The sequence below is a fragment of the Diospyros lotus genome, chromosome 3, assembly GCF_014633365.1.
Source record: "Diospyros lotus cultivar Yz01 chromosome 3, ASM1463336v1, whole genome shotgun sequence".
NCBI classification, from domain to species: Eukaryota; Viridiplantae; Streptophyta; class Magnoliopsida; order Ericales; family Ebenaceae; genus Diospyros; species Diospyros lotus.
The window spans coordinates 29,568,764-29,592,619 of NC_068340.1; the positions used below are offsets into that span (position 1 = coordinate 29,568,764).

The following is a 23,856-nucleotide window of genomic DNA, read 5'->3' on the forward strand; positions in this document are numbered from 1 at the left end:
TCAGTAGAGAAATTCCTCCTCATGATTACAAGCTTGCAAGATTACAAAGAATTATTTTATGACACAGCGTTTCTTCTTTTGCTTTCTCGTGAGAATGATATATCGCCTAAATGCCTAGACCGTTCTCTTATTTATAGAAGATATGACGTTAACTTCTAGATACTTTAGAACCGATATGAATATTACCAATTTTAACTCACAACTTAATTCTAAATACAAGTTAGTCACCACCTATCTATACCCTCTAAATTTCAATGCATTCTTACTGCCAAGATTACTCAAGACAACACTCTTAACAAATCTCCACCATTGTCTTGAGTAAGATCCATTCCATTCTTCATCCATCAAAACCTTGACCAGCTCTTCAGATTTAGCATGATATATTCCTGATCACCCACACAAACAAACATTAAGAATTTTCAAACAATGTTGTAATTTGGACAAAAGAACTAGTTTGGTAAAAATATCAGCTACATTATTTTTTCTAGCAATCTTAACTAGGTTTACTTCCTCATTCTTAAGGATCTTCCTAATAAAATGATACCTAACATTAATATGTTTGGTTTTTTTATGGTGGGATTGATTCTTAGCCAAGTGGATTGCACTTTGGCTATCATACCTTAACTCAACCTTAACATTTCTTTCTAGGAGTTTAACCGCAATCCCTTTTAACCAAAGACCTTTTTTATTTGCTTCCGTAACAGCAATATATTCAGCCTCAGTGGTGAAAATAGCCACCACAGATTACAGGTTGGTCTTTTAGCTTATGGTAGAATTCCATAGCTGAAAAACATTTTCGATTGAGGATCTCCTCCTATCTAGATCTGCTGTATCATCAGCATCCAAAAATCCTATAATGCAAGGTTTTTCTTCTAGCTTTGCTCCACCATAAACCAAAGTTATATCTAATGTTTCTTTTACACATCTCAATGTCTATTTCATAGCATCTCAATGAGCCTCACTCGGATTGACCATAAATCTACTAGATACACTCATAGAGTGAGCCAATTCCGGCCTTGTACAGACCATGATGTACATTAGATTGCCCACTACATTTGAGTAAGGAATCTTACTCATTTCTCTCATATTTGCTTTACTACTTGGAGACTGCTCATGTGAGAGTTTAAAGTGTTGTGTAAAGAGGACTAGAACATCCTTTGCATCTAGCATATTAAACTTCTTAAACAACTTATTAAGGTATGTCTTTTAAGATATGATAAGTTGTCTTTGCTGTCTATTTCTCTTAATTTCTATGTTTAATATCTTTCGAACTTCTCCTAATGCTTTCATTTCAAAGGTTGACCTTAATCTTAGCTTTAAACTTTGGATTTCTATGCCTGATTGACTTGCAATTATAACATATCATCTATATATAGGAGAAGATATATTGATACCTTATTAGGCATATGTTTGAAATATACACAGCTATCATATGCACTCCATTTAAATCCTTGGACTATCATAAAAGAGTTAAATTTCTTATACCATTGCCTAGGGGATTGCTTTAATTCATATAGAGACTTCCTAAGCAAACACACTTGCTCTCTATTCTCTTTAACCTCAAATCCCTTAGGCTGCTCCATAAGAATATTTTCTTCCAACTCTCTATTTAGAAAGATTGTTGTGACATCCATTTGATCAAGAATTAAGTCTAAGTGTGTTGTTATGGCTAACAATATCCTAATGGAAGTATGTCTTACAACAGGTGAGAATATTTCATTAAAATTTATACCGAGTAGTTGAGTTAAGCCCCTAGCCTAGCCTTATACCTAGGCTTATTATCTTTCCTAGCACCATCCTTAATCTTGAACAGCCATTTACAGCTTACCACCCTCTTCCCTGAGGGTTTATCTACTAAAGTCCAAGTGTAACACCCTACTTTTCTCAAGCGTACGTTAACCCAAGATTTCGGGAATATTTTTTTTTTCAACATACACTCTACACAAATCATTCCCGACAATCATGTTCTACATTCTCAGCATATTAAACTTAATAATCAATAAGCTAAGATAAGTAATATCATCATAAATGCAGAAGCAAGATCGAAATCTCAAATGATACATAATCGTAATTCCTTTATTTATAATATAGAAATCGTACCATTATTTGACATGACATCTTAAAAACAAAATATATAGAGATTAATCCCTCAGCAACACAACTAAACACCTTAAAAATAATCAAAATATATGTTAAAGGTCTCCAATGTAATCAACGACTACATCTCGATAACCTCATTTCCCTTGGCATCGCTGCTTTCACTTGGAATGTTTGAATATTCTAGGAACATAGTTCAAATTAGATGCTAAATCATCTAATTGAGAGTTCAAAACATTTTCGTGAATGTATGCAAGACCATAAACAACAGACATATTCCGACATGTCTCAGCCTAAGAGAATCTCATACAGCGCTTAACTCATACCATGGGAAAAAAACAATCTCTCTAAAGGCAACATAATCACATCGACGCATTGACATAACATAATCCTATCTTAAGAGAGGTAATATCAACACATCTCTCTGACATCTCGAGAACAATCGTTACCACTTCCGTCAATATAACGTAGGAACCCGACACACTACAATTACGTCAGAGATTATATTTTCACTCAAAAATATCTTGAAAACACTACCAATTTCCAACACACATGCCAATGCCATAACCACAGCATGTAATGATGCATTACATAAAATAACATTTTAATGCACGTATTTCAATGCACACGTAGATAAACATTTTGGATAAACTATTTGAATAAACCAAGTTTGAAGTAGAAACTCTCACAAGTTAAACCAATTTTTTAGTAGAATTACTCACCTTAAACATACTCCAAAATACCTCGATTTTTGTGTCCAACCTCAATTTTCATGCCAGGTCTCAAATAATCGTACTATTACTCAATCTCGAGTCCCAACGAACCCTGGACATCATATTTATTCAAAAGAGTGTCTAACATCTATTTTTCCATAATTTTCACACAATTTTCTCTTATTTTCATCCTTTTTTTTCTCAATAATTTAAAAAAAATACCTTCTCAAGGTTTTTCCCAAATTTTTTTCCACAATAATTCATAAAATAATTTTCTCAAAATTTTAAAATTAATTTCAGAAAAATACCTCATTCCACGCACCGATCGTCTTCAACCTTTTTTTGATTGCCAATAACTGCTCCAATCACTGAACTTTTGCACCACCTTGAAGCTTTCCTCAAATCGATCACAATGGCATGCTTTTGGTCCAAAAATACCACCGGAAGGCCTCCAAATGAAGGCCAAAGCCTCGACTCCGGTGACTTTTCTCTTTTTCGGCTAACCATCGAACATTACTCAAATCTATATCAAAATGCTTCAAAATCTCCAGAATTTCTCCCCATACACCAAGGAACAAAAACCCTCTAACAATTTCTCTTGATCCATCCACTAAAGCCTTTAGATTGAAGCTCAAAGTTGAGAAAAACCCTCAGTCCAACTTATGTTATTTATAGGCACATTTGAGCCACTACTCTCCAAATCGCGTCACATCTCAATCATTAATGGATTTACCTAGCCTCTGGAGGTTTGATTTGGCCCCAAATCTGCTGAGGTTGCCTTAAAAACCCTTTCTTATTTTTTCGACAACTCTCGGCTATACCTCGCAGTATTTCCATCAAATCACAGCTATTTCTCGGCCCATACTCACCCCAATCGATCCACCATGCCCTAGGGCCCATTTTGGACCTTGAAACGACCCTCCTGTCGATGGTAAAAGGCTAGCCGGTGGTGGCCATAGCTATTTTCTTTAAAATTATGTTTTCCCCCCTTAAATATCTAGATTTCATTTAGGCATTTTCCATGCAATCCTTTGAGTTCCTGAAAATTCCATAATGAACTTTAGAATTTTCTCTTTCACATTTTATCCCCCAAGTTTCATTTTACCACTTTCAGCCAAGATTCAAAAATTACACTTAGGCCAAAAAATATGCAAAAATCATGTTTTGATCGTGAATCTTTTTGTTTTACCCCAAAACCACTTCAAGGTTGTTTTTTGTGCAAAACATGGACCTTCTCAGGGTTCCGTTGACTTCCCAAAAGTCTTTTACCATCATTCAGTTTCTTAGCATGAATTATAGTTGTACTAAAAACTGTCTCTGATCCAATTTCTCTCTATGCCATAAATCTGGTCTCGAGATACTTGTCGACCACATAACCTTTTCCTTAGATATCTAAGTTCCAGGGTACTATCTGCAATTGATTCGGTCACCTATTTAGGGTATTTTGATACCCATTTTTCATGAAATTTTATATTTCCACCAAAACATTTATTTACAAAATTTCTAGGTATTACACCAAGTCTCATTTTTCACAAGGGACTACATCTTGGATTTCATGGCAGCTTGCCATTTATTGGAGTCTTTCAAGTGCATTGTGTCTTCAAATATAATAAGTCCCTTACCAGCTTCTTCCATTGCACTTGAAAGTGCATAGGAAACTAGATCCAAATATCCATACCTAATATTGGAGATCTTACAATTCTTCTTTGCTTATCTCTTGCAACATTATATCTCTCATGGTCTTGCTCATTTTCTATGCTAGATGGCTCTTCACTTTCTCTACTATAATCTGAATCCTGACCTATAGGACTATCTATTGCATTTTCAGACATCTCTTCTTTTGAATTTAAGTTTATAAGGTTGTCTAAGACATTTTCTGAGGGTCCTAAATGCTATTCAACTTCCACTGCTTTTGTTTTCCTTTCATTTCACTTAGATATATCTAAGTTGATGTATTTTATAGTGGAGTTTTCATCAAAGGTCACATCCCTAGATACTATTGTCTTAGGAAACCCTAAATCTAGACTTTACAATTTATACCCTTTTACACAAGAAGGATACCCTATAAATATACATCTTTTAGCCCTCGGTGCAAGTTTCCCTTTCTTAACATGGACATAAGCCAATCATCCAAACACTCTTAAGTGATCTAAACTAGGTTTATGTCCACTCCACATTTTATATGGGGTCTTAAAACCTATACCAGCTGAGGGAAATAGGTTTATAATATAGGCCGTTGTGTTTACAACTTCTCCCCAAAAAGTTTTAGGTAATTTAGCATGAAAAATCATACATCTAACTCTTTCTAGTAAGGTCCTATTCATTCTTTTAGCAATCCCATTTTGCTTTAGATTTTCAAGGACTGTTAAATGTCTTAGGATTCCATTTTCTATACATAGATGAGAGAATTCCTTATTACAAAATTCTAAACTATTATTAATCCTAACAATTTTAATTTTGTTGCTTTTTTGGTTTTATATCATGGTTTTTCAGCCTTTAAAGGCTTCAAAAGTGTGATTTTTTTACTTAAGAACATACACTCAAACCATCCTAAAAAAATCATCTATAATTGATAAAAAAAAATACCTAACTCTACCATGAGTCAGTGTTTGGATAGGACCCCACAAATTAGAATGAATATAGTCTAAAGTTGCTTTAGATGAATGTAGGGCAATTTTGGAGAATTTTGCCTGAGTAGATTTCCTAAATATGCAATTTTGAAGAAAATAAAATGAAAAATTGACAGAAATTAAATTAAAGCTCAGAAGAAACCACAGAAGAACACAAAGTTTTTATCCTGGTTCAGATTACCCCTTAGGACAACCCTATATCCAGCCTCCAAAATCTCCCGAGAGTAGCTTTCCTTTGATTTACTAGAATGCGATCAATACAGAAATTTCTTCTCACAATTACAAGTTTGCAAGATTATAAAGAACTATTCTATGACACAACTTTTCTTCTTTTGTTTTCTTGTGAGAATGATACATCGCCTAAATGCCTAGACCACTGTCCTATTTATAGAAGATAGAACGTTAACTTCTAAGTACTTTATAATCGGTATGGATATTACCGATTTTAACCCCCAACTTAATTCTAAATACAAGTTGGTCACGTCTATCTATACCCTCTAAATTCCAATGCATTCTTATTGCCAATCATTAGGATTACTCGAAACAACACTCTAATATATAGTCACTCGGCCACTCCTACTGAATATAAAAATAATAGATTTCTAAAAATGTAATACAAACATTCAATTTTTTTTTTCAGTGAAACTACTGCTAAAATTTGTATGATAAATGTTTCAATCTGTATATATATATATACTTTTTGTGTGACTTGTAATGATGCTCGAAATACAATTATGGACTAAGGGACCGGGTGCCCCAAATTTTTTATTTTATTTTTTGTGGGGTCAAATTAATAAAAGGGTTAAATGAGGCATTAAATAATTAATTTGTGTTATTTTATTTTTGGTGGGGTCAAATTTATCATAAATGTTTCAATCTCTGTACATAATTTTCGTTTCAGGGTCACTTCACCTCAATTCGTGTCTCACCCGTTGTTTTTTTTTTTTTTTTGATAACAGGAATCGATGCTTACGTCTGCCCCCCAAGAACCAGGTAATGTATCTCTACCTCAATTCGTGTCTCACCCGTTGTTTGGCTTAGCCAATTGTGGTTGACAACCACAAACTTCAAGTTTTTATGTCAACATCATTCCTTTTATTTTTTAAATTTGATAGATAATGGTAGAGATTATATGACTTTTAACATAAGACAACATAAAAGATTGAGAGATTCAAACACAAGATTTTCTTTTCACCAAACACAAATCGAATCCTTGAATTAGCATCTCCATGTTTCTAAACAATTTTAGAGACGTACGGAATCATTTGCATCTAAACAAATCAAAACGCCAACCGATCGAATTCACCTTCCGTGCAAAGGCCGTGCACGAACTAGTATCGTTTACACCAAAACCAAGTAACCCCGAAGAAAACCAAATTAACCAAACCAAATCTATCGCCTTCAAAAAGCCGATCCATACCATAGATGACCGCTACCCAATTACACCAACCCAATCATCCTAGAAAATTAATATTGCGCTCATTGCAAAAATTGACCATCTTGATCTATTTCTACATTTTCCAATCGATATTTACTAACTAACAAACAGCTAGTACTAATTCGCATTTAATCATATATTAGTATTTGGTCAATTTCCAGAAGAAATGCTGAAGAAGGGTTGTTCGGGTCCAGAGGCTTCTTCAACCCCAGAATTAGCAGCACACTTGTTCGCCTGTAGAATGCCTGTGGGCTGCAATGGAAATAGATCCAATGTTTTCTGCTCGCCATTGTCCTCCACTTGTTCGTTGCTTTGGCTCTTCTGATGATGATGATGATTCAGTATTATATTCCCCAAGTGATCCCAGCAAGTATTTCTCATCTCCATTGATCTGTCTGGCGGGAGCAGCTTGGGGTACTGTGAATAGAACCCTGTAGCTTCACTTTGTGGAAGGTAATAAGGGCTGCAAACAACTGCGCATGATGATGAAAACCCCGCCACCATTAATAATAATTAATCAGACGACTGCAGGTTAATGGAGATCATGCAAATAACAAAAGCTATTTAAAAAACAATAAATTGTTAACGTGATTCTTCACGTGAAACACGGCACTTTTGCCGGAAAATATTGTTAAGAAAATGATATAAAATTGCCACATAAATCGTTATTACAGATTATAATTAAAAATATCATTATCAAACGCGATTGCAACGGTTTGAGACAAAACAACAGAGGTGGTGTTAATTAAGAAGTTAATAGATAGTTATTAAGCCAGAAGTGCCAAAATTGGGATTGGTTGGAGCTATGAACTGTAGTTATAAGTTGAGTTGGTGTTGGAAGAAATGGGAAATTAATGATGAACTTGGAGTTTCAGAAAAACAAAAAGAAATAAATAACATTATCTAAAAATTTTGCGAAAATCCTCCAAAAATATATGTCCGGGATACTTTTGATAACGAGCTAGTTAAAGAGTACATGTTTCAGTATATAATTAAAAAGTTATTATAAACAGCCTCACCATTTATTTATTATGAACATTCTGAACAAAAGACTGGCAGAAAATAAGAAACAGCCATCAAACACAACACAAAAATTCGAAGTAATAGTTAAAGAGACAATTATAAGGGAGATCTACTTAGCCATAAGAGCAACTCACCGTATTAGCAATTTCTGGCTCTAATTTCACGTTTTCTCTCTTCTTTTTTTGGAATTCATAAATGATATATATTTGATCAGAAACTATAAGATAACGTACGAATATGATCGAGTATAATAATATTATACTATATATATATACACATACATATATATATATATATATGAAGAAGAGTAAGAGGACCAACCATTTGGAGGAGGAGGAGGAGGAGGAGGGAAGAGGGGCGAAGGCTGGTGGTGGAGATAGCGACCGAAACAAGCGATGCCCTCTTGCTTCTGCTTCTGCCTCTGCCTGGCCTTGTGATTCTGAAACCAATAGAACACATTCTTGCCTTCTATCTGCCCATAAGCCTGCAGCCTGCTTGTTATCTGTTCAATCTGCTCCGCATTCGGCGTCCTTATCCCTTCCTTGTAGAAGCTCTCCAGCATGCTTATCTGCTCCTTGGTCGGATTCCACCGCGAACTCGCCGGAGCACCGCTACCTGAGTTTGACATGGACCCCCCCTCGAAAAGAAAATTAATCAGATCAGAGAGGTGGCTGCGCTGGTTAGTTAACTTGATTACCACTACTGCTTACTCATTGCATGGCTTTTGTAACTAGTATTTAAAATATTTATAGAGAGATAGATAGAGATGTGCAGAGACAAACAAAAGGGCGAGAGAGAGAGAGAGAGAGAGAGAGCTTGACATGCGTATTGTTTTTGGCGCTGAACATCTCTGAAAACTTGGAGGCTAGCTAGCGGCTGAATGAAGCTGGCTTCTTCGTCGTCGTCGTCGTCTTCATGCAAGGCACGGTGAAAAGGTGAAAATACCCTTACTAAATTCCATAATTACCATAAGAACTATGGTGTCCTGCCTCGGGAATGACATGAGGTGAGACCAAAGGGAGAGGGCAGATTGGTCCAGAGATGGGAAAAGCAGCGGGTTGGGTTGAGAAGGTGTAGGCATGGGGCTAGGCTTTGGGAATTGAAGAGCAGAATTGGTGCAGAAGAAGTTCAAAGGTTGAGCCAATATTGAGGTGACCCTTTTTGGGGTTGGGAAATGGCAAAAACTCGATTGGGCTTGTCAACTGATAACACAAAGGATTTGGCCACGAGATGACAGGACCCTTTTCATAGACCTTGTTTGCTTACCCCCCAAAAACGACGACCATTTTGCTGCCCCCTGAATGGAAAATATCAACTCCGTCTCCATCCATCCTTTGGTCATCACAATAAGCCATTCATCTGTATCGCAACATCAAATAATTTTATTTTTATTGCTTCTTCATCAGAAGATTCAGAGCTACTTTTTCTTTTTGAATATATATATATATATATTAATTGCTTAAATATTCATCAGCCAAATTAGAGCCAAAGACATGCTATATATATATATATATGCACTCAGAAGTAAGTTTTATGATGAATTTTGAATAATGGAAAGCATTGAGCTGCTAATCTAATTATACATAGCTTAATTAATTTGTTGAATTTTAATTTGAGAATGTTAATGGCCTTGTTAATATTTAATATTAATTTGGTGTAACTGTCTACTGTACAAGACAAGGTAGAATCATTAATATTAGTATATATTTCTAAGTAATGCATATCAAGATTGGTTTTACTTTTTACCTAGTAATTAACCAACTCATTCAACTAATTAAAAGAAGAAGAACCCGATTTTAATTAGTATAGGAATATAAAATGCTAATTAAGGCTTTATATCTAACCATTTAACTATAATAATAATAATAATAATAATAATAATAATAAAATTTGCAATACAAAGAGACCGTGATATAGGATTACTCGTCATTCGTCAACATACAGATTTTAATATAATATAATATAATATTTAAATACTAAAAATAAAAATCCAATATTTTATATCATCGTATAATAATTTAGCCACCTAATTAAGGTGGAGTAATGATGAGATTTACCCGAAGAGAAGTCTCGAAAGTCAAAAGCAATAAAGAGGTTGGGTGAAGGCCTAAAATAATGCATTAGTTAATGTTATGCATATATGGATACTCAAAAGTGCGCCGATTTCAGGTGCCGCCGCCGACAACCGCCGCCTCGAGAGCATCCCGCCACCACCCAAGACCCCAAATTTTTGACAATGAATGAATGTCATGCAGATTATTAGAACTTGGCCAAATATTTATAAATATGCTAATCAATGTGTATATGTATATAATACCGGATTTATAATGTAGAAAATTCATGCTCAATTATGAATCCCTTCCTTTAAATTCTGTGAGTCAAGCTAGCTACTATCCAGCCAACTTCAGTCTTCAGTTAAGGTGACTGGGTCAAGTTCAGTCCGTTCACTGGTTTAAGTTAATTGAATTCCTGTGCAAATTAAAATAATAGACCCGCGGCAATATTTTCAAGCTTAATTAATTTTAAAATCTCAAATATGAATCTGATATGATATCGCCAAACATGTTGTGTTTTTGAAGTATAATAATATTTTATTTTTTTAAAAAAATAATATTTAATAAAGTGTTGTTATGTTTTTTTAAAGCGCATTTGTTTTTTTTAAAGGAGGTTAAGCTGTTTTTAGACAAAAATCCATCCCCCAACCTTTTTTAGAGAAAAAAAAAGCACATAGTTTTTTTTGTAGGATTCATCACTTTTAAATATCATATTACTTTTTATTATTTTTGAATATCTACAACACAAAAAAAATATTAATCTAAATATTTATTATCTGTTTTTAGCATTAATAGTGCATTGGAGTACACTTAGTCACTAAGGTAGCATTTGTTAAAATGAGTAAGATAAGATTGTGATAGTCTCCGTATCAAGATATAAAATAGTTAAAATAAGATTGTGAAGTATTTTAAGATTTTTATCAAATTATTTGTTAAATTTTTTGAAATGTACTGGAGAATATGTGCGTCATTTTTTTTTTTATCTGTAAAGTCTAATATATGTTTATTTGGAGGGAAAAGAGATAAACATATTCAAAAAATACTAAATAAGAAGTCACGTGATTTTCTTTTTAAGAGATGTCAGATAAGTTTAACAAACATATTGAAAATTACAAAAATTTGAAATATTTTTCATATATTATATTTTTTTATCTATATCTTAATTAACAAACACTCCGATAATTTATTAACATTATTTTTATATCAAAAATAAAAAAAATACAACACAGCACAATAACACCAAATAGGGCCCAAATGAGTTTATCATAGAAAACATTTATATTTCTATGACCACATAGGAGTCATCTGTTACCCATGTTTGAACTTAAAACTTAAAAAGACTTGAGTTGACTTGACTTGATTGCAGTTAAATTTGATAAAATTGGATGGGTTTAATTTATGTTCTAATTAGAGTGATTGTTGATGTGACACCACCTAAAATTATCAAAACACTCTTATGTGTTAATGATTTCACTTGTCACGTGGATCGCTTGAGAGACTGACATGTGACAAGTCAACAATCTGGAGCGGAGCCCGAAAAATTCAGGCCAGGTCACAAGACTCGTTCTAACTTGACCGAGATTCTCGGGAGTCGTGCCCGCTCATCACGGGTTTTATCTCAGGTACCCATAATGGGTTCGCCTATAAAAGACAACAGTCCTCAACAGGTATAACCAAACTCTACAACTCTTACATTTATTACGACCTATATTTACTCTTCTAATTTGAGCGTCGGAGTTCACCTCGGGGGACCCTAGCCCTGCCACTCTGTTGTCTTGCTAATTCTATCACCGAGGTTTGACATTGCCAAGTCCGAGGTCCTATTCTCAAGGTCCATTTGCAGAGGTGGCACGTGGTGGTCGGTCCCAAAAGCCATCATACCTCAGCCACGACCGAGGTCAGGCCAGGCCGACCTCGGCCAGGGAAGAAGATGAAGTTTAAAACAAAAAAAAACGCAAAATCAAAGAGAAAAAATATACAAGCAGTAAAAGCAAGGCAAAAAGAAAAACAATGGAATGAGGGAAAGACTAACCTCAAAAAATTGAGAGTTTGTCTTGAAGTGATGAAAGTGGGGTGGGGCCTTAGGGCTTATATAGAGGAACCCAAGCCCTCAAGCCAAATATTCAAAATAACAAATGTTTCTCTCTAACAAATGTTTTCCTTCAACTAAGGACCCCTTATAATTTCAAGGTAATAAATGAGCTTGTTAGGCATTAATCTCATGCTTAAAAACACCCTTGTGCGTCTTGGGGAGAATTTACGGTCAAATAACTTCAGAAATTAAGCTACTCCTCGACCCAGCATGATTCTCAGCTCGGCTCAAGGAGTGGAGGGCAAGTGATGTGGCACCACCTAAAATTATCAGAATACCCCTACGTGCTAATGGTCTCACTTGCCACGTGGATCGCTTGAGAAATTGACACGTGGCAAATCAACAATCTGGAGTGGAGTTTGAAAAATCTGGGTCAGGCCGCAAGACTCGTTCCAACTTGACCGGGATCCTCGAGAGTCGTGCCCACTCATCACGATTTTTATCTCGGGTACCACATAACGGGTCCGCCTATAAAAGACAAGAGTCGTCACCAGGTATAACCAATCTCTACAGCTCTTACATTTATTATGATCTGCATTTACTCTTCTAATTTGAGTGTCGAAGTCCACCCCGAGGACCCTAGTCCCGCCACTTCGTTATCTTGCAGGTTCTATCACCGAGATCTGACATTGCCAAGTTTAAGGTCCTATTCTTGAGATCCATTTACAGAGGTGGCACGTAATGGTCGGTCCCAAAAACCATCATCAATTGTATATCTAAAATTTCACAATCGATTAATTAGCTTGGGGCTTTTATAATTAAACAAATTTGACCTATAAACACTTAAGATAAATAATTTTGTCTTTTATATTTACCTATTAAGAAATTGATAAACAATCCTCCTATAAATACTGTTTCATAACCATACCTTTCGTCAAACTAATTCAATGCTGCTCAGCGCTGGACACCTTCAATGCTTAGTGGCGCTGAGTTTCACAACCTTTGTGCATGCTAATGGAACCACCTCCGTCATGTTATGCCTTGGAAATTAATTTATGCATAATCTTTGAGTGCTAAAGGTGAAATCTCTCGTTTTAAAGACCCCAAAAATTGCTTCACATATATTGTTACATGGCAATGCACTAGGCAAGAGGCACAACACATAATACCCATAAGGAGCCACCCCCACATGAATATGAAATTTTCACACTATCACTGTTATGACTTGAACTTGCATATTTGGATATAATCTATTACTTGAGAATCAACCGTACTACGTCTGTGAGAGTAATTTATGCATAATCTTGTAAATTTATTTTGTTAGCTCTTTTTAGCCAATTAATGGAACATTGAACTTTCGACCTCATGTCATTCTCTTCGCATTTATTTTGATTTGGTATATTAATAATTAAAAAATATGTTTAAACTTTATTTATTTAATTTTAAATTTAAATAATAACATAACACGATTTCTAATTCAATCAATTATAATTCATTCTCAAGTAATTTATAATTCATTTGATATAATTTCTACAAAATAAGAATAATTATTGTTGTTCCTTTCAACCTAGATGATTGACGAACAAAGGATGATTTCAGTAATGTTAGAGCTAGTTTCGATGATCAGAGTGGAGGGTGATAGCACCAGTAAAATATTGCGATGGTGAAGTGAGTAAGAGTTTTAGTTGACAGAGTGTCGATAAATTAAAAAGAACATATCTTGTCTTACGAGCAGACTGATTTATATAAAAAAAAAAGAAGAATTTCTTGACATGCAAGTTGGCATGGGATGCTACAGTGAAATGGGACAGAGATAATTGGCGCCAACTAGACTTATTGATGAAAGTGTGATATTAACGAGATTTTCATTAAATGTTATATTAAATATCGATAAAACGAGAGTGTTTATAAGTACAGATGCTATGATGATCACTCTTGATAGGCATGGGGGCTGAAATGGGGCCAAAAAATCAACGGAGATCTTAGGCACTGGGCTGAATTCGATTGGCCAGTACGTTCCATATTGTAATTTCAAAAAATAATGACTACTCTCAAAAGTTATACAAACTGTATGAATATAAGTGTAATTTATACCACAAAATATTTGGCATGCAGTCCTCGCCTCATCACCAGTGTTATAAATTTATTTTTAGTTTTAAATCTATTTAATTTGAGGAAATATGTGAATTAGTTTCAAAATTTATTTCTTAACAATTATATAAAAATACAAAATTAAAAAGGTAATAAACATACTTTTGTAAACACAATTTTGTTACGTAAAGATAAAACGATGATAAATAACTGCATTTATAAAGTTCATATTTTAATTATTATAATAAATAAGTAAGAGGAATTCACCATCGCTTTAAGTAAATTCGAGAATTAGATAATTTAATTTAATTAGTATACTTAAGCTAGATCAATTCACGTTTTATTTTAATTTAATTTAATTTTAGTTGTACATTTTTAGTGTAACATCAAGTCTATGTTCTCATTCAAACACCGACCACAACCTCAACTAGACTTGCAAAGTTTATTTATTCAAAAAATGTATGTTTTTTTTAAATTAAAATTTGTATTAAGTCAAATTCATTTATTTATTTTGTCCCTTACAATAAGTTTTATAAATGGATGATGGGTCCACCCATAGCCATTTTCCGGACAATTTTTAGCTGTATCTATTTATAAATTCGTTTTCTTCATAATATTGCCTTCGCTGCACTGCATACATTTAATTTAATTTAATTATTATGGAGGGCTATCTTTGCCCATGTGAGCTGCGCTGCCTTTGGAGGATGTGACTGTGACCCCTCCAACCATTCGACCCACAAACATACAGGAGGAATACACTTGCTATTTAATCTTCTTATACAAATTCTTTTTTTATTTTGTTAGTTTATAAAAAAAATTATTTTACTATTATTATTATTACTAGAAGTTTTAAATGGAAAAGGGAACTTCGATAGATTTTTTATTTTTTATTTCTGTTTAATAAAAACATAAACATAGCATTGAATTAATTATTTTTTGAAAACAAAAAAAATATATGTTTTTAAGAATCTCAACTATCTCAAATTTCAAAATCATATATAATTATGAATAAAATCAAAGTAATCATTTATCATAATCATTAGTGTTTCCTCAATTTCAAACGCCTTTAAAATAAATACAAAATTCAAAATTTACATAAAAATTGCGTTTGATTTTTTTAATAAACATAAAAAATAAACACGAGCAATTAAATATAAAATTGAAATCTGAAAATAAAAAATTAAAAACTTCGTTAAATGGGCTGTGCAGTTTTGGAATATATTTAGAACAGAAAAGTTTAAAAAAATCAAAGAAAAACTTTTAAAGGACTACATAATTCTTTTAAAAACTTGGTATGAATTTGTTTTGACGTTATATATATATTTTTAACTTTGATTACATGGTCATATAAGAAAAATAAAATTAAAAATAAGAAAGTCAAAATAACTTGCATTAAAAATAATTAAAATAAAAGAGAACAACTAAAATAATTTGATCAATTAAAAAGAAGGACTTATTAAAATATTTCCTAATTCAAAGGATTAAAACTTATTGTATTGTTCTTGTTAAGATAATTTTTTTTATTAAATACTGTTTTAATTTCATAATAAATAATTTAAAATTTTCATTGAATATTATAATTTTTCTTCTTTTATTTGCTCTACTTGATTTATATTGCAAGTTGGGGTGGGATTAGAAGTTATAGATCAATTTTTTATTAAAAGAAAAGATTTGAGAAAGAAGAAAAACGAAAGAAGCGTCTGATTTTTATGGGTAGTTGAATAAAAGATTGAGCTTGAAAGGAAAGTCCATGGCTGTCCACACGGTGAATTTCCATAAAAGTTCCACTTTTCTCTCGCACCAGCGTGTCTTTTAGGCAATCCATTCGTAAAAAATGGCCCCTTTGTTTTGATAAGTCGTGACTCACGACCTGCTCTCTCTCCACAGCGTGATAGAGAGAGAGAGTGAGGGGTTCTTCATTTCCGGGTTTTGTGATTTTCTAAGAAACTTGCTCAAATGTTTTGGCAATTTTTATCAACTTTTGAGGTAGTTGAGAAGGAGGGTCCTTTGGGGGGTTTCTTCAAGCTTGGGTATAATTGCAGCTTCACTTGGAAGAAACCTTGCTGCTGAGAATTTTGGGTCTTCGTTTTCATGATATATAATGAGATTATTTCAGGGTTTTTTTTTTTCCTTTTTTGATGGATTTGTTGGGCTGTCTCTTTTCATCTTATCCCAAGTTAGTTTTAGTTGATGTAGCGTGAATTACTGATACAACTGGGACATCCTCAAGCAGGCTTCAACCAAGAATCCACCAAAATAATTGTTTTGTTAGATGAGATTTTCAAGGCCAAAATGACTTGTTTTAGCGGCTTAGTAATTGGTTTGAGCTTCATCTTTGGGTGCATTCTCCTAGGGCTCGTCGGAGAAATCTACTATTTGTTCTGGTGGAAGAGGCGAATCACCACCAGCCGACAAATTCAAGCCCACCACACCAGCTACGCCAAAAAGCTTTCCCATCTGTTTTTCTGGAGAAAGCCCAATTCCCCTCTTATCGGCAAAACTCCAGAATCCGCTGGTTCAGCCACAAACTTAGCCTCCAATGGCTATGAAACCGACCCAGAGCTAGGCTCAGCCAACGGCAATTTTCTGGGGAAAGGATTCGGTGAAGAGGGTGTAGAGTCAGAGATCATGAGGCTGCACAATCTCTGCGGCCCGCCGAGGTTTCTCTTCACGATCAAGGAAGAAACAAGGGAGGATTTGGAGTCCGATGATGGGAAATCACGAGGTGATCGAAGCAGAAGAGGGTCCAGAACCAGAAGCCTCAGCGACTTTCTTGTGGCCGTCGAAACACCGAATCTGACCCCTTTGGCGTCGCCCACACTGAAGGCTCACCCTCTGGATTCTTACAGCCACCACGGATTCAATCCTCTCTTTGAATCATTCACGGAGGCTGAGCTTAACAGGCTGAGATCTTCTCCCCCTCCAAAGTTCAAGTTCTTGAGAGACGCTGAAGAGAAACTGGTGAGAAAATTGATGGAAGAAGCAGAGAAAAGGGGCTTTAAGCATGGTGGGTATATCCAAGATTCTGTCGTCAAAGCTCCTCCCAGTGAAGAGAAAGAAGGTTCTTTCATTCAAATAATTGTGGGGAAGAACAAAGAAAGAGAGGCCCATCCGCAGCAATTTCCACAGTACCAGTCAAGTGCTTCACAGGTGCTGCCACTGTCTTCTTCCCCTTCAACGTTCAAATTACAGACCACTTCATGATGGCGATAAACCCTTACGGAAACAATTCACGATGATCAATTAGCATGAATTGCTTTATGTATTTGTTTTTTGTTAACCTTATCATTGGAATTACAGATGATTCCATCTATGTATTTATTTACTCTGAATTTCTAATAGTGAATGGAGGTTTGGTTTAGGCCCCTGGATGCTTCTTCAGGTGTTCAGGAAATTGGACAGAAATTTTACCGGAAAGAGAATGACCATTAGGATAGCTAGTAGTTGCATACCATTTTTTGTATACAAATTTTCTGAGCCCGTTATTTTCCCAGAAAATATAGCACTGTTAGATCAGCATTCAGCAAAGCCTGGCAAGAAACGATGATTTTGAATCTCAAGAGACATATGTTCACTCTTGTTTTGATAGATTTTAGAACAATATTATTAGTTACTTTATTTTTAAATTTAAATTAATTTAGTAATAAATATCTAATAAAATTTCTAAAAAGAAAAGAAACTAGTCCCAAAAAACCAACATAAGACTGATTCTTCCACTCCAATTCTCATGGAATTTGTAACTGGCACTGCAATGTGGTAGTGTAGTGTGTGTGTGTGTGTTTCAAGAAATGTAGGAAACTGTATTTGCAATGGCAAATCAGCAATCTTCCAAGTTGGGGTTATGATGTTGCTTAGTTGCAATGGGAGACAGTGGGGCATTAGCATTTTGCCTTGCTCCTGTCCTCCCCATCAATCAAGCCTAAAATATCTTAAATTAGTAATTATATCCATGTTCATGGGCATCGACTTTTATATTTATTCATTTTCTCATGAGAGAGAGCTATATAACCTTGGAGCATAGCATGCAGCTATCTGTTCAATCAGAGTCATATCCATAGGCAGGTGATGATGTTTGTCACACAACTTTATTTAATGGTGATCATAATAAGATATTCCACTTAATTAAAAATCCTAATAAAAAGAGAGACAGAGACATTTTAAAACAAAATCGTGTTTAATAAATACTTTCCTTAAACATATAATAGCATGACATTCAAATGCTAACTTTATTATTTTCTTGTTGAGTTTAATTAAAATTTCATTCAATAATATTCATTAAAACGTTTTTCTGGGTGCAGTGACAATCAAATGTAATAAGTAATATTATTCTTATAATAATGTTTCCACCACAACGTGGGTTGGCAAACACTGCCTGATATATATATATATATATATATATTTATTATGTTGCAACCTGCAAGACTGGTGCGTGTGCCCATTAATTAAACAGATAATCATCCCGGGGCCATACTCTTCCTAGCCATGTTAGTGTGAAACCTTATTAAAAAAAAAATCATGTTAGATGTATATCTATTTCGTATATATTTTGGACTATATAAGGGGTATTATGATCAAAATACCTTGCGCCTCACATGCGTCTTATGAGAGATTTTTTTGTCATAATACTCCTTTATATAGTCTAAAATATATAAAATGAATGTACTAATAATATTTTTCATTAAAAAATAAGTGCAGACAAGCCAAAAGAAGTCACGCATACGGCTTCTTTTCAAAAATTAGTTTTAGCTATCAAATACGGCACAGCAGAGGGCTGACCCAATTAAGTTCGATCTTCAACCATTGATCTGATGGTTGATGGTACAAGTGATGTCTTGTGACCAAACCTTGATAGCAGAAAGCCTAGTACTCAAAATACTAAATAGACTATGCAGAAAAAAAAAAAAAAAAAAAAGACTGTGTTACATCGACCACTGAGAATATATACAAATTCGATAATCGAATTTCATTGCCCAAGCTTCATTTTAGATGAACCCAATTGGGCTTAATTTATAAAGCTTAATCGGGCTTAATCCTCGAATTAAGCCTGATCAAACTTAATTCGTGAAACTTAATGGAGCTTAATTCATAAAGCCTAATCAGACTTCATCTAGAGGCGATTGCGACGAAATGGTGTAGCAGTGGTCTGCGTGAGACGCTATGATGAGGCAACGATAGGATATAACGGTGATCACGAGAGGCACTGCAATGAAGCGACAACATGATGCATTAACGATCGATGAGGCACGTTGCGAGACGAGGTGAAGGCGACGAGGCGCATTGCGAGGCGATGTGAAAGTGACGATAAGGCGAGACGAAGTTTGCCGGAGGCAGTCATGGCTGAGGAAAGGGGTTGCAACCAAGGGAGGGGGTAGTGAATCTATAAATTAGGTGATGATATTTTTGTGATTTGGCACCTTCGGACATTCTCTTGATAACCCATTTATTTGTACAAATAACATTTTAAAAAAAAAAATAAATAGATTAACTATGAATAATTTTAAAATAAGCTACATTCAGACAATCAAAGAATAATTTATTCTATTAATTTAGGCTACCTTTTGTTAGAAAGAATAATTTTAGATGGAAATGAGAAATAAGAATGGGTTGTCCATTATATGTTTTGACACAATCAATAATATGATTATTATTTTATTTTATGGTCATGCTTGGTACATAAAAATTTTAATAGAATGTAATGAAAACTGTTGTTACATGATTACAACAATAAATTTATAAAATGGGAAACCACCGATGGATGACCCTCGTATGGCGTATCTGAGCGATGAGTGAGTCTCCCGGGGTAATGTGGCAGCGATGGGTGAGTCTCGTAGGGCGTTTCCGAGCGATGGATGAGTCTCCGGAGGTGTTTCCGAGCGATGGATGACCTATTAGAGAAAGAATCGGTTAGGAGCGCGGGCGAAAGTCCCCACGCGGACCCTCCGATGCCTAAGTTAAATCACCGTAGAAATTGAGTATTCGAAAGTAAGAGAGTAAATGCGAGAGTCAGAGATTGCATACCGAATGAGAGAAAGTGACCTCCTATTTATAGCAACAAGAGGGGTATCCATGTGTCGCGTGTTCCGAGTTTTGTGGCAAGAATCTCGGAGGGGCTTTGACCGAGTCTCGCGGGAATAGCCTTAGGCCGACTTTCTTGGAGGCGGTGGAGTAAGAATAGGAGGCCCGCGGAGGCGAGTGTGGATCCCTGGGTGACCCTCACTCGGGGGTATCTGTGAGCATGGAAAAAAGAGCGCGAGGGGCCGTGCACGGGGTCGGGTGCGAAGTGATTGCGTGTGCGGGGGGTCGCGCACAAGGGTGTGCACGGGCGGCCGCATGTTGGCAACCAGGCGAGCGGTTGCGGCCTTACGCTGGCAGCCATGTGCTGCCAGCCGCGCGCGCGGCCAGCTGTGCGCGAGGCGTTGCGCGCGTGGCCGCGCGGGAGCAATAGCGCGCGCGATTGGCTTCCCCCGAGTGGGGTCACTCGGGGGTACTGTTCCCCCGAGTGACGCCCACTCGGGGGAGGGGGCGCTCCCCCCAGGACAGGGGCGTGCCCCCCACCAGGCAGCCGCGTGCTGCCTGGCAGAGCACGCGGCTGCCCATGGGGGCCGCGCCTGCCACCCCCGAGTGACCTCACTCGGGGGTGGTACCCCCTGGGTGGCCTTCTTTGGCCACCCAGGGGGGGCTGCCACGTGGCGCTCTCTCGGGGTGCCACGTGGCGCTCTCTTAACCCGATTTCTTCGACACTCACTCTGTTTTTATTATTTTTATACGTAACAATTGCTCCCTACTCTTTCTGTCGGGAGTACCGGGAGGAAGAGTATTTTGTTTATGCTATAACTCTATTTTCTTGAGGCCGTTTTCATTCTGAAAGGATTTTTTCTGTATCTATCTCCTTCATCTTCAGGTCTCCCGTGCTTTATCCTTTCTACAATGTCTCCCATGACCGCTATAAAAAGGGGAGACTTGGCCTTTCATTTCTTCATTACTCAACCACTCTTCCGTGAGAATTCTCTCAGCATTCCAGACTTTGACACGGTATACCCCCTCACCCATGGTTTTGTATCTCCTCTAAGAGAGCCTCACCCATGGGGACTTTTAGGCATGTTCTCCCCCGAGTGACCCTCATCCATGGGTCCAATTATTGTCGGTGGCTACCTCTTTTGACCCTCACCCATGGGACTGGTCATTAGCCTTATCCTTGCGTGAGACCATCGATCGGTCTCATTCCTTTCTTGTCGTAACCCTCATCCATGGGTCTCATCTCGGCGTTTGAGTGACCCTCATCCATGGGTCTCGTCTTGTCGTTTGTGTGACCCTCATCCATGGGTCTCGTCTTAGCGTTTGAGTGACCCTCATCCATGGGTCTCGTCTTGTCGTTTGTGTGACCCTCATCCATGGGTCTCGTCTTGGCGTTTGTGTGACCCTCATCCATAGGAATCCTAGTCTGCCTGAAGGGCACGCGCTTGGTCTTCTTTTTAGTGCTCAGCATGGGCCGCTTTAAGAATGCTTTACCACCTCCTCCTCCAGCTCCCAATGTATATATATCTCTGGGACGACGATCTTCAGTGAAGGGGAGAGAATTAGCCGAGATTCAATCTCGTTTCCAAATTTCCATTGACCACCATATTAGGCTTCCTACACTTGAGGAGACAAGTACTGCCATGGTAGGACGTGGCTTTGGAGTATACTTGGCCTCTTTAAGATTAGGCCTTCGTTTTCCCTTGTCCAACTTTGGGATGGAGTGGCTTGATTACCATTGTATTGTCCCAGGCCAGCTTCATCCTAACGGTTGGGCTCAGTTAGTTGGTTTCACTATTCTTTGTCATATGATCCAAGTGCCTCATTCTGTAGAGTTGTTTGGTTGCTTCTATAGGTTGAGAAGGGTCGAACGGAGGGGTGTCTTTTTCACGCTTCAAAGAATTGTAGGTCTGTCCCCCCTTTTTCAAAAGCTCCAAAATAAGGTGGACTTCGAGTCCCGATGGATTGTGATCGAGCCTCCTTCTAGCTGGAAAGCGCCGGTTCGTTGGTGTTGGGATAACGAGCGGGACTTTTGGTTGGAAAAGCTCGATGATATCGGGATTTCCCGGGCTGTCTATCGCCGAGTAATTGAGAGATTATGTGCCCTTGGCACTTGTAATCTGCCCGACCTGCTTACCTCAGAAAATATTGCCGTTGCGGGGTGGGGCATTCGGCTAGAAGACATGCCCGGGTCCTCCACCCTTGCTTTTGTGCCTTCATCGGCCATGCCCAAGGACACCTTGCAAGTTGAGGAGGAAGAGGGCAGCGAGGAAGAGGACGAGGGCCCCGAGGAAGAAGAAGAAGAAGGGGGGAATTCCCTAGGGAGTATGGTCTTTCCTGGTTGTTCTTCCCCTGAGGGTAGACTCCCAGAATCGTAGAGATTGCCTTTTAAATATTAATTTATGCGGCTGACTCTTGCTTTTCATCCCTTGCTTTGCAGACGATATGAATATATTCAAGGAACAGACGCTCAGACGTCGTGGTAGGGATTCACGACAATCCGGCGGGCAAGACCCACAGCCTCCTCCTCAAGCGCCTCCAGGCTTGCTACAGGGGCTCTCATCTGGCGTACCTGATCCCAGCCATCTTCCTCTTCCAGTTCCTAACTCATCTCGACGGCGCTTGAAAATGAAAAGATCTGAAGCAGGTACCTCATCCAGTCTTCCTTGCCCTGAGACCTTGGCCCCCACGTCGGATGTATCTATGTAAGACCCACCGTCCCTCAAAGGAGCTCTTGTGGAACCAAATCCCACTGACGTGTCTGGCTCGCGAAGAAAAGGGGTTGGCAGCTCTCGTTCCTCTTTTAGCGGTGAGCTTGACCGAATCAGGGAGGAGAGTCGTCAATCTTTTGTTCCCTTTCGCAGGGACCGGTGGAAGTTGAAAGCCGAGCTTCCAGATTTTCGACCAATTCTTCCTCCCATTGCTGAGCCTAGGCAAAATCCCGTGCCAATTCTCAACAGCACCCGGGTGAGGGGCGACCATTTCAATGTGCAGCTTGGGCTAATCGACACAGACTCTATAAGAGACCCAGGGGTCGGTGCCAGGATGATATACGCTACTGTGCTCCCTCAGGATGAGCAAAATTTTTTCGGCATTTGACCTAGCGTTGCCAACTCTCCTGAGCAGAAGATTATTGAGGTAAGTTATCTTTGTTTTGCCTGCATGTCGTGCTTGTTGTGTGACTTGGTTGTTAGTCTTCTAATGCGTTGTTTGCGCCTAGGGGGTCCAAGGGTTGGTGATATCCAACGCCATCGGGAGAGCCTATCATCACTAGGCAGAACAAGAGAAGGCGGAGGCGAGAGAGAATATGGTAAAGTGGCGGGATCACGAACGCTCGCTACACGCCGATATCAGGAAGTTGACTCGAGAGGGAGAAGACATGCGGTCCAAGCTGGCGGAGGCTCGCGGTGAGTCTTCGGGCATGAAGGGGGAGTTAGAGGAGCTCCGGAAGAATAAAGAATCGCTGACGAGGGAACTCGTAGAAGCCCGGAATGCTCATGAGAATTTGCTGCAAGAGCATTCCTTGAGGGTAGATGACCTTGCTCGTCAAAGGAAACAAAATAGGTCGCTCAAGGATCGAAGAAATGAAGAGATTTCAGTGGCACGGAAGGAGGCTGTGAAAGAATATCGTCTATCGTCGGATTGGCAAGAAAGGAAGATCCGTTATGGGGGTTGCTTTACCAAGTATGGATTCTATCTTGCACGCTCACACCTGGAATCCAAACGCCCAGGAGAACAGTTTCCTGAGCTGGTTTATACGGAT

The 23,856-nt window shown here is 37.5% G+C and overlaps 2 protein-coding genes across 2 annotated transcripts; one reads left to right on the forward strand and one right to left on the reverse strand.

The window, feature by feature from the left end:
• Positions 1-6,734: 6,734 nt before the first annotated feature.
• On the reverse strand, positions 6,735-9,212 carry LOC127798076 (WUSCHEL-related homeobox 2-like). The gene is made up of 2 exons (XM_052331377.1): positions 8,223-9,212; positions 6,735-7,351 (listed from the first exon to the last, which is right to left on the reverse strand). Exons 1-2 carry the CDS (start codon positions 8,527-8,529, stop codon positions 7,029-7,031), a joined length of 630 nt encoding a protein of 209 aa, XP_052187337.1. The 5' UTR covers positions 8,530-9,212; the 3' UTR covers positions 6,735-7,028.
• A 6,629-nt stretch (positions 9,213-15,841) lies between these two features.
• Positions 15,842-17,439, forward strand: LOC127796291 (uncharacterized). Its single transcript, XM_052328360.1, has one exon. It carries the CDS (start codon positions 16,371-16,373, stop codon positions 17,280-17,282), a length of 912 nt encoding a protein of 303 aa, XP_052184320.1. The 5' UTR covers positions 15,842-16,370; the 3' UTR covers positions 17,283-17,439.
• Positions 17,440-23,856: the final 6,417 nt, after the last annotated feature.

What these genes read in the sequence shown, in the direction of transcription:
- LOC127798076 (XM_052331377.1), bottom strand. Translation starts at nt 8,529, where the DNA reads ATGTCAAACTCAGGTAGCGGTGCTCCGGCGAGTTCGCGGTGGAATCCG. An exon ending in TCCTCCTCCTCCTCCAAATG is followed by an intron (nt 7,352 to 8,222) that starts GTTGGTCCTCTT and finishes CATCATGCGCAG; the next exon opens with TTGTTTGCAGCCCTTATTAC.
- LOC127796291 (XM_052328360.1), top strand. Translation starts at nt 16,371, where the DNA reads ATGACTTGTTTTAGCGGCTTAGTAATTGGTTTGAGCTTCATCTTTGGG.